This window comes from Gossypium arboreum, chromosome 4 (genome assembly GCF_025698485.1).
Source record: "Gossypium arboreum isolate Shixiya-1 chromosome 4, ASM2569848v2, whole genome shotgun sequence".
NCBI classification, from domain to species: Eukaryota; Viridiplantae; Streptophyta; class Magnoliopsida; order Malvales; family Malvaceae; genus Gossypium; species Gossypium arboreum.
Genome location: NC_069073.1, coordinates 10,609,174 through 10,621,129, shown reverse-complemented (window position 1 = coordinate 10,621,129; position 11,956 = coordinate 10,609,174). Strand labels below are relative to the sequence as shown.

The window sequence follows — 11,956 nt, the reverse complement described above, 5'->3', positions numbered from 1 at the left end:
AGTTATGAGAATGTCCTCCCATAATTAAAATAAGTAATATTATTCAAGGGTATTTTAATCTTTTCATCTTAAAAAAACTAATAAAAATATGTATATGGTGCGATTTAATCCTACGCTAATTGCATTAATAAAAGCTTTAATTTTTTTCATTTTAATAATATATTTGATTGAGCTAGTGTCATAAGTTAACTCGACACCAACTCAAGATTGATAACAACAGCATGTATTTTCATTTCATTTTAATAACATACATATTTCATCGTTATTGTTAATTAGTTTCAAACTATACGTTTCACTATTTATTGTATGTGATTTTAAAGCAAACATTTGTGTTCTAAATTTGTGAATTCCACACGTATATAGGTGTGATAGGATTTCTTTATGATTAAACTAGTTCCAAACCATACATTTCATTATTTATTGTATGTAATTTTTAAACAAACATTTATATTCTAAATCTTTGGTTTCCACACATATACGTGTCATAAAAATTCTAGTATTATTTATTCCCTAAAAAGTATTTATATTATTTATAATAATATATAAATGTTAACATAAAATATATATTGTTATTTTTATATTTATATTTATATTATATAAATATTTTACTATTATAATAAAATTATATTTTATTATGTTATAAAAAGTAATAATATTAATATATTATTTTACTTTTAAATGTTAATATAAAATTAAATATCATTTTTTGTTATTTTAATATTTTATTATGGTTTAATATTTTAAATTAAAAATAAAAATTAAACATAAAAGGGTACATTAACAAATAATACATATATTATAAATTTAAATACCCAAACACTAATATATATATATATATATATATATATATATTAATTTAACGTAATATTATTCATCTTTTACATCAAGCGAAAGAATGTGGTACAGAAGAAATCAGTATTTCTGGGGCAGGAATTTTCATTTTCTTTGAAATGTGGCGAAAGAGTATTTGATAATGGCCCCTTGGTCACAATAAAAAGGACCAATGCGTTTCACTTTCATTTCATCAAAAATATTATTAGAATCTCATGAATGCAACCAAACAAAACTTGGGCTTATCTCAATCCTAATTCCTAACACCTTGATTGGTTTCTATACCAAGCAGCGACAAAAAAACCGGACAAAATATGACGGTCGGGCCCAGGGGCAAAGCCGGGACATCGTATTCGCTCCTTTAGTTGAATGAGATAATTTCAACTTTAAGTCCTCTTAATAATTAAATATTTAATTTAAGTCTTGTAAAGTGTTTTCATTCTTGACCCTTCAAAAAATATGGACACCCTAAAATTTTATAATTTTGTCTCAACTTCCCTCAAAAAAAATTTCTTGACTTGATTACACCAATTCAGTTTCATCTATAAAATTTGGATATTTTGTTTAGCAGAAAATTAAAAAAAATAAAAAAAAAGAGAAAATTGATTTTTATTTATTTAATATTAATCACCTTTTTAACATTTAAATTGACCCATTCAAGTGATAACAAAAGAATCATTCGGGTTTGGTCAAATATTATAATTTGGTGCATCACCCAAAGTCCCACACCATGACTATATTTGTTGGTCAACAATTTCTTAATTTATTATTTTAAACAAATTATTCTTCCAGTCAAACAAACCGTAATCCAACTTCCAAATTAATAAAAAGAAAATATTCCTTTTTATTCCCCCCAAAAAAACTTGCAGAAAATAACACAATTGATTTATCCTTTCTGGCGAAGAAATTTTGCAAAATAAAAATGATTTTCTCACTAATAAACACAAAAAATCAAATCAATGAAAGTTGTTTGGTAATTTCTCGTAAGACATGTATGTATACTCCTCTTTGGACTTTTCCATTCATTTTATGTTCAAATTTACTTCCTTCAATTTCAAAGTCGTGTCACTTCAACAATAAGAAAAATCAAAATTCATCTCATCAACTACAGTTTTCGTGATCTAAATCACAAATAAAACTCTGGGTTTTTTTTTTCTCTTTTATTGGTGATAAGCAATGAAGGAATCTTTTCGCAACTTCGCTGTTTTAGGCTGGATGTTTCTCCCATGGCTTGTTCTGTCAGCTGTAACCGAAGATGATATGAAGTGCCTTGAAGGAGTGAAGAATTCACTCAAGGACCCAGATGGGAAATTGAGCAATTGGCGTTTCGACAACAATTCAGTTGGTATTATATGCAATTTTGATGGAGTTACATGTTGGAATGTAAGGGAAAACCGGCTGATAAGACTTGAACTTCGTGACATGAAACTTTCTGGACGGTTGCCTCAATCCTTGGAGTACTGTCAGAGTTTGCAGACTTTGGATCTGTCGGCTAACAAGCTTTCTGGTAATATCCCTTCTCAGATATGTTCTTGGTTGCCTTATTTAGTAACCCTTGATTTGTCTAGCAACGATCTGTCAGGTCCCATCCCTTCTGAATTATCAAAGTGTGCTTATTTGAACAATTTGATACTGTCAAATAATAGACTTTCAGGGCCAATTCCATACCAATTATCTGGTTTAGATAGGCTGAAGATTTTGGCAGTAGCAAACAATGATCTTTCTGGTGCTATTCCTTCAGCTTTTGAGAGCCATGATAAGGCAGATTTTGCTGGGAATAGTGATCTTTGTGGGAGTCCTCTTGGAAACTGTGGGGGTTTGAGTAGGAGGAATTTAGCCATTATAATTGCTGCCGGGGTTTTAGGTGCTGCAGTGTCAATGTTGTTTGGGTTTGGGGTCTGGTGGTGGCACCATTTGAGATGGGTGAGCCTGAGGAAAAAAGGGTTTGTTGGTGGCAGTGGTTGGGCTGAGAGGTTGAGGGCTCATAAATTGACTCAAGTTTCATTGTTTCAGAAACCACTTGTGAAAGTCAAGTTGGCTGATTTAATGGCTGCCACAAACAACTTCAGTGCTGAAAGCATCATAGTTTCCACTAGGAGTGGAACTACTTATAAAGCAGTGCTTCCTGATGGATCAGCCCTTGCAATCAAGAGGCTCACAAGTTGTAGGATCCTCGAGAAGCAGTTCCGTTGGGAGATGAACCGATTAGGCCAGCTTAGGCATCCGAATTTGGCACCCCTTTTGGGATTTTGTATTGTAGAGGATGAAAAGCTGTTAGTTTATAAGCATATGTCTAATGGGACTCTATATTCCTTGCTACATGGTAGTGTTGCAGTTGTAGATTGGCCAACTCGGTTTCGCATCGGATTGGGTGCAGCCAGGGGTCTTGCTTGGCTGCACCATGGGTGCAGGCCTCCATTTCTGCAGCAGAACATCAGCTCCAGTATGATTCTTCTCGACGAGGACTTGGATGCCAGGATAATGGACTTTGGATTGGCAGGGTTTATGAATACCTCGGATGTTAATGAGACTAGCTTTATGGAAGGAGCTTTAGGTGAATTAGGCTATATAGGTCCAGAGTACTCAACCACAACGGTAGCTTCGCTTAAAGGGGATGTGTTCGGACTCGGAGTGGTGCTTCTCGAATTGGTAACGAGGCAAAAACCCCTGGAAGTTAATGCAGGTGGTGAAGAAGGATTCAAAGGGAACTTGGTGGATTGGATAAATCATCTCTCAGACTCCGGTAGAATCAAAGACGCTACCGACAGCAATCTGCGCGGGAAGGGGCACGATGAAGAAATGTTGCAGTTCCTCAAAATAGCATTAAACTGTGTCAATCCTCGATCAAAGGACAGATGGTCGATGTACCAGGTTTACGAGTATTTGAAAAACATGGGTGAAGAAAATGGTTTCTCAGAAGAGTTTGATGATTTCCCACTGATTTTTATTGAATCAATGTAGTCTTGGGCATGTCTGCAGAATGGTAATGCATACAAATATAGTTTGTAGTTGTATAATACAAAAATAAACTTGTTAAGGTTCTTGTATCTTCAAGAAATCTTCTTTCATCCTTGTTTTGCAATGAAACTTGATACGGGTTTAAGTATAGAAAAAGTTTATATTTTTTATGTATTTTCAAAAAAAATGTTTTATTCAGATATTTGTGTTGTGTTCATGTGATTATTATTGTATTTTAATGTTATTTTCTTTAATGTGATTCAATTCATGCATATTTGTTAGAGTAATTTAATTAATATATAAAATTCACGTCACATGATATAATCATCTTCATATTTTGTATGTATTCAAAATATTATTAAATGTTATTATTTTTATATGTTGATTGCGTTGATGTTATGTTTTTTTGTTTTTCATATTTTCATTTTGCCTCTAACTTCATTCCACATTTTGTATTGATTTATCTAATTCAATTACATTTTTATTTTTATTTTAAAATTATATTATAACATCTATCATACCTTTATATAATTAATATAAATTTTAAGATTTAAGAACGTAAAAACTCTCAAACTTTAAAAAAACAATAGATACTTGAACTTTCAAAATGCATCAAAAGACTCTCAAGCTTTTTCAAAAAAGCAATTAAGCCCTTACTTTTTTTTTGCACTCGTTAGGGACTGAACTTTTAAAATGCATCAAAAGATCATCAAACTTTTAAAAAAAAGCAATTAAGCCCCCACTTTTATTAAAAATTAGAAAAAGAATTATACAAATTAAAATCAATAAAAACTATAAATATTATTAAACTTTAATAGAAAAATTAAATATTAAAAATTAGAAAAATATATAAAAATCGTAAAAATTATAAAATATATAGAAATATAAAAAATTATAAAATTTTATAAAATAGTAAGAAAATTATACAAAATGTAAAGAAATATAAATTTTGTAAAAAATTATAAAAATTATAAAATTATCATATCAAAAGAAGCATTTTATAATATTTCTATAACTTTTATTGATTTTTACTTTTTATAATTTTTCACCACATGTCGCACCGTGTTGCAACACGTGATGACTTTAATTGAAAAATTAACGATTATTAACTTTAACGATCAACAGTCAAAGTTAATTATTAAAAGGATTTTTTTATGCATTTTATATTTTTATGATTTTTATAAAATTTTACAATTTTCTTTAATGATTTTTATAAAAAATATAATTTCTAATTTTTAATAAAATTTAATTTTTATATTTTTATTAAAATTTAATATTTATATTTTTATTAAAATTTAATATTTTTCTAAAATTTATCATTTTTTATAATTTTTATAATTTTTAATAAGAGCAAGGGCTTAATTGCTTTTTTGAAAAATTTGAGGTTTTTTATGCATTTTGAAAGTTCAAATACCCAATTGAATAAAAATAGGCAAGGACTTAACTATTTTTTAAAAAATTTGAGGCATTTTACACCATTAACCCAAATTTTAATTCAAAATTCCCAAAACATAGTAAGTGCATTTTCTACTATTAATAAAATATGTCACCATTAACATTAATTTCCTAAAATTCTTTAATTGATTAAAATATTAATAAAATAAATTACCAATACCATTAACATTAAAATCCTTATTAAAATAAAATTATTTAATTGATTTTTATTAAATTAAATATTGACTTTTTATTTTTATATATTTAAATTTATAAAATAAATTATTGTTGATGAAAATTAAAATATTTATTTTTATTAAAACAAAATATTTTTATTTTTATTACTAATAAACTTAACTTTTTATTAAAGCTAAATTCCTTAATAGATTTCTTTTAAATTAAATATTGCTATCTTTTTCTGTCATTTTTTAATATTGAATTGAAGGTTTTTTTACTAAAATAAAATATTAATAAATAAATAATAATATATTTTCCTTTAAAATTTCGAAAATTAATTATTTGATATTTTTGTTATTGAAAAAAATATTAATTGTTTTATGACCATTAAAGTTAAAATCTTTATTAAAGTAAAATTTCTTAATTGATTATTTTTATTAAATTAAATACTAGAAAATTTTGCTATTAATTTTTATACTTACATTTATAAAATAAGTTGTAGTTGATCAAATTTAAATTATTTTTCTTTTCTAATATTTTAGGTTTAATGGGTCAAGAAGTCTTTATATTTTTTTAAAAAAGCAATTAAATCCTTCATTAAGGACACACTTAATTAAACCCTCAAATGTTAAAAGTGTATCAATTAAGCCCTTTAATTAATAGTATTTTTGTCGCTAACTGTTAATAGTCGATGTAGTCGTTAACAACTAAATCGGTTGTTATGATAATGACATCAACTAATTAATGTTTTAGGGATATAATTGGGGTATATAATTAATATATAATAAAATTTCATTAATTTATATAAAATTTTCTTTGTAAAAGAATTATATATTTTCAATATGAAAATTATGACTTCTCACCATTATATTTTATAATTAAATTAATGGTTTTGTATGTAAAGTGTCTTTTTTTGTTATTTATTATGTAATTATATATTTTATAATTAAATAATTTGTACACATTAATTATTTTATCTGGTCAATTTATTAAGAATGAATATTAGATATCATAAACATCATTAAATTATTATATTTACATATATCATTAATATATGCCACAATTTTTATTAGAATTATGATTAATTTATTATTTGGATATATGATCAATTTTAATTCTTAAAATGATAGCATTTTCTTTTTTAAAAGTAAAATGTAAAATTATTTTAACATGAAGTAATTAAAAGTTTAAAAATTATATAAATTATATTATTATTTTTATCATAAAATTATCTTATATTATTAAATATTGTTAATATTAATTATATTAATTTTAAATAAATTATATTAATTTTAATAGTTTATTTTTTCAATTTCTTTAACATCTCAATCTTAATATAGCAATTGGATAGCAACAATTCAAATAATTTTAACATTCAAACTAAACAAACCCGATCCAAAAAATATTTTAAACCGTTGATCTATAAATTAATACAAACTGATTTAATCAAACTAAAATCATTCGAAAACCGTTTGAATAGATAATTAAACTAAAATTTCCTATTTTTAATATTTTAATATTTAAAATAATATTTATTTTATATATATTTTTAATAATTTACTTAATTAAATTCAATCAACTAGTCCAACATAAAAGGCTTGACTTGACTGGTCTAACTATTCATCCGGTACGAAAAACATTAATAGCATGTTTAATTCACTGGAATGGAATAAAGTTGTTGGAATAGAGACATAATTCTTAATTTAATTATTTAGTTGAATGGAATAGATGTAATAATAGCGTAAAGAAAAAAGTTAAAATGACCGGATTACTCAAACATAATTTTTGTTAGGTAGATTATTAATTGTAATTTAATGAAAATAATATATAATTTAATAACATTCTTAATATAATTATTTTTATATTAAATTATGTTAAAATATTTTAAATACTTTATTTTTATATTTTCTGAGTTCAAATTTTAAAAGATTAATCTAAAATTAATTTTGTTTTGTTATTAAAGTTGTATGCAATAATTTTTCTTCAGTGATACAAAAAATGGCTATTAGGGAAGGACAAAGAATAAGAAAGTAAATGAATAAGGGGAATGCTCGTGTAAATGATTTAGAAGCCAGATTCAACTTAAAATTATGAAAGTCGAAGTCAAGTTTTATTAGGTAAACGAGTCTCTTATATCGACTGATCCAGTCCGTACTTGGAAAAAGTGAATAAACATACATTTTATCAAAAGAATAAATAGTACGCAGGTTTTAACAAAAATGACTAAAAGGGAAGTGGAAAAAAAATTGTTATCTTCTATTGTTTTATTTTGAAGCCAAAAACTGGCTACGAGGAAAGTCGATAAGACATCAAAATGTAAAGATTTGATTATTGGAAAACCTACTTTGTTTGGAACAAAGTCCGTTTTGTCATATCACTCAGGTATCAGTATATACAGCTATTAATGGTTAAAACTCACTCTTTATGGATCCCCAGAAAGACCTTCTACGAGCATACCTTACAACTTTTTCTACAAAATCCGGGAGAGCCTCGAGAACCCACCATGTAGGTAGGGTTCTTTTCGCATTCACCGGCCTTAGCCCACCCAGCACAGTTTTCATTCTCATCAACGCACTCCCCCATTGCGGCGCGCCTGTTTAAACGCTTGCTCCTATCGAAGGACCTCACATGGATCCACTTTGTTGCTGACCATTTCTCACCCTTAATCACTGGGCAACTTCCATGCAAACTGGCTGTATCAGTTGTCGCATCAGGATGTAGGCTGAAGAACAGTAATGCATCACCTTTTCGGGGTTTCACTGCACATGTATAGGCAGTAAAGTTGAGCCAAATATCAACAACCATATGGTCGGTTTCTAGTGCAACAACAAAATAAGAACATGATAAGGCAGCCGTAATTAAATGATTCGTGTTAATTCAGATACTTGTTCACCATTTAACTGTGATTTTATTATTCAGAATCAAGAGAAAGCTAGACTAACAGATTCATGCAACCTAAAATATTAAGCAACTAAATATCTCCAAGGTAATCTTAATACCTGCAAATCCATTTTTGGCACAGGCCGACCAACTTTCATCCTGCACCTGAGAAAGTCGTCCCTGCAGAAAAAAAGTGAAGAGCAATGAACTAAATAAAATCGAAAAGTAACAATGGCATAAATCAAACAAAAGAAAAAGATAATAAAAGACAGACAGAAAACCGGATTCCACAAGCAAATGCTTACCTCTGCATTTGGAAACACAGTTTCCCCTCCACTCTCAACATCAGACAAATACATCAGTACAGTAGCAATACGGTGACCACCGAGCTGTTGATTAGCTTTGTCATGAAAATAATCGAAATGTGGCTCATACTTCTGACCATGTTCATAGTGTAGTATTTGAATGGACTCCCCATTCTCTGTTTGCAATGCCAATGAGAAAAAAGCCCATTCACAAAGACTAAGATATCATAACAAAAACCAAATGCAAAAACCTACCAACTGGAAGGAAGGTCCATGCTGCAATCCTAGCTTCAATATCAGCGACTACTTCATCCTGCAAATGAAAAACAGAAGACACAGCATAAGCTTTTTAACTTCAAGGGGTCAACACATGCAATGCATTTCAAAACATAAGCATAGAATAAACAATCTCTAAACTTAATCAAACACATAACAAATGCTTGCATGAATGCACTGAGAGGTCCGAGACAGTAATTTTATGGCATCGATTTGACAAGACATAAAATAGTGAGCGCCAAAATGGAATAAGCTTTTTCAACTGTTCATCGACAAGGAAATAGATACCTTGGCAAAGAACTGGCCACGCCAGAAAGTCTGAGTAAATCATGAGGGGAAAAGCAGAATCATACATTGCATCATCGGTAATAGACTATAACCGAAGAGTTGGTTAATACAGAAAAAGCAGAATATAATTTCTTACAGAGCATCAACAAAGAACGCCCAGCAATTCTGGCAGTAAGTGGTTCAAAACTTATAATTGTTTGGAAAACTTTGAAGTAAATGATTAAAATTATCCAATATCAAATGCAAGTTCGAGAAAACAAAAGCATGCATTTCACAGTATACTTCAGCCTGATACTCCTTAGATCAAGATTCTATAAAGCCAGAAACTCTATCATTTCTTCAGAAACTACAGATTCCATTGCATGAAATTTCATACTTTCAATTTAGCAAAAAGAAAAAACAAATGCAAGTGAAAGATCGGTTCTCACTCCTAATTCTATAATTTTAATCATAAATTCAACATTTGATGACGGACATTGCAAATAAAATAACAGCATTCCTCTCCTACACGCACGCACGCGCACACACACACACACATAACCCAATTAGATCACAGATTTAAGTTGAAAAAGAAAGAAAAAGACAATTTATATATACACCTGAGCTTTCTGAAGAAACATGCCAGAGCTGGTTCGAACTTCACTTTCGACGCTTTTACCTGATTCATTATCCGCCACCATTGATTTCTCTAACTTATCCTTGGCCTGAAATTAACACGATTTTGTTTAAAAATCAAAAAATAAATATAAAAGATTTCAAAAATAAAAAAGAAAAGAAAAATTGTCGCTTACCAGAGTAATGAGGTGATCACATTCATCACTCGATAAAAATCCTTTGTAAATGAAAGCCCTGCAAATAGCAAAAAATAAAAATAAAAAATTTCACAATTTTGAATAAATTAAACTGGAAAAAATAAAAGTTAATAAAATGGAGAAAATAAATTTACCTAGGGCGCCATGAGAGTTGAGTAACATGAGTCGGATCAAACGGAACCGAAGAAGTTCCTGTTTTCATTTTAAGAACCGATCCATTAATATCAGCCGAAACCAAACAAGACTGAAGGAAAATTAGAAGAAAGAATCCGAGAAAATGCTGAGAATCCATGAGAAAATGAAAACAAATATAATCGGCTTTGCTCCAATCCGTACTAGAATCGCAGAGATGAGAGACTTCGACTTTGAAGAGAGTAGCTTTGTTTTTATTATTAGTTTTTAATATGTCATTTATTTTCTATTTAAGTGGGAATTTAATGGGCGCCCATGGCTTTTGTCGTGGAAGGCTTTTTTGATTGTTAACTGGAAACGTTAAACGCGGAAAAAAAGTGAATGTTTCTGGAAGCTTCTTCCTTTTATGACAAAAGAAATTAAACCAAAACGGTGCGTTTTACTTGTTTCCATTTTATAATTTTTCAAAGATTACGGGTGGAGTTTTAAACAAAATTTTCTTTTTTAATTAACTTTTATTAAATCAATTTTAAAACTTGAATTAAATGATATTTATTTAAAATTTTTTATTTATTTAGGCAAAAATATATGGTTAACATGCACTTCCCAATGCAAATTTAGCATTCATTTAATAGAACGACAGTAAACATTAGAATTATTCCCATCACCAGTATTGTCGAGCATGTTAGCCACACAAAGGTTATCCATCTCTAGCAAAAGATATGGCATTTTTTTGGCCAAAAATAGGGGTGACGTCGCACCACGGACTCTGAACGTTGCAACGTCGTCATATCAGATAATGGCGTCGTGACAAGCAACCGCATATCATCACGACGTGGCATACTAAAATGACCATGCCACGATGAGGAAACAACGATATCATGACATCGGCCTAAGATTTTGACCACTTTACAATTTGGTCTTAATTCATGCTCATGTTAGCAAAAGAGCTTTCGTAAGCTCCCGTGAGACTTGAAATTTATTGTTTAGCGCAGAATATATGTGAATTACATTAATTAGCATGTGTGGATGGTTGCATAGTAAATGTATGATTATAGTTGCTCTGACAACGATTGTAGCATCTCGTAACTTGGAATTGATAGACGACATAATAATCTTTCAATCAATTTGCTCAATTTCGATTGGATTATATACTACTTAGATTATCTACTAATATATGTAATAGCTTGTTTTGTAGTGGTATTGACAATGATTTCGGAATCCCATTTTTCAATGATTGAGTCAGTAAATATTATTAATTAATATTTACGAGTCTATTATAGTATTATATTGATTTTTGGCCCAATAATTTTATTGAATGGTTAGTAATTAAGGTATAAGGACTAAATCATAAAAATTATAAAAGTTAAGCGCTATTGATTTTTATTTGTTAAAAGGGCTCAATAGTATAACATCAAGGCTTTAAATGGAAAATTAGTCATTTTAGAAAGGAATGAACGGTTAACGGACATTTTATAGTTAATTGATGTTAAATAATGATTATAATTTTAAAAACATAAAAGAAATTATCATCTTCTATTATTTTTTTCTTTCCCACCTTTTGAAAACAATAATATGATGAAGAGAAGCCATTGTTGAATGTTCCAACATTCAGCCCTTGCATGTAAGTCAAATCGAGCCCTTTTTTCATAAATTTTATATTTTTCAGATCGTGGTAGCTTGATTTAGCTAACCAAGGTACTATTTCTCAACACTGTTAAAGTGTAGAAATGAAAAAGGGAATAGTTTGTAAAGTTTAAATGTTAGTTTTTGAACACAGGGACTAACAATAAGTTGTAAAACTATCATGAGATTTTGATAATAATAGATAGTAGAGAGTTATAAAAGAATGTATTTGAAATC

The 11,956-nt window shown here is 28.9% G+C and overlaps 2 protein-coding genes across 2 annotated transcripts; one reads left to right on the top strand and one right to left on the bottom strand.

Annotated features, from left to right (window-relative positions):
* The first annotated feature begins 1,645 nt into the window (after positions 1-1,645).
* On the top strand, positions 1,646-3,945 carry LOC108465338 (inactive LRR receptor-like serine/threonine-protein kinase BIR2). The gene is made up of 2 exons (XM_017765668.2): positions 1,646-1,823; positions 2,042-3,945. The coding sequence occupies exons 1-2, from the start codon at positions 1,754-1,756 to the stop codon at positions 3,790-3,792; spliced, it is 1,821 nt and encodes a 606-aa protein (XP_017621157.2). The 5' UTR covers positions 1,646-1,753; the 3' UTR covers positions 3,793-3,945.
* A 3,778-nt stretch (positions 3,946-7,723) lies between these two features.
* Positions 7,724-10,403, bottom strand: LOC108465339 (probable prolyl 4-hydroxylase 7). Its single transcript, XM_017765669.2, has 7 exons — positions 10,096-10,403; positions 9,941-9,998; positions 9,749-9,853; positions 8,841-8,898; positions 8,586-8,761; positions 8,400-8,460; positions 7,724-8,159 (listed from the first exon to the last, which is right to left on the bottom strand). The coding sequence occupies exons 1-7, from the start codon at positions 10,251-10,253 to the stop codon at positions 7,846-7,848; spliced, it is 930 nt and encodes a 309-aa protein (XP_017621158.1). The 5' UTR covers positions 10,254-10,403; the 3' UTR covers positions 7,724-7,845.
* Between the last annotated feature and the right edge of the window lie 1,553 nt (positions 10,404-11,956).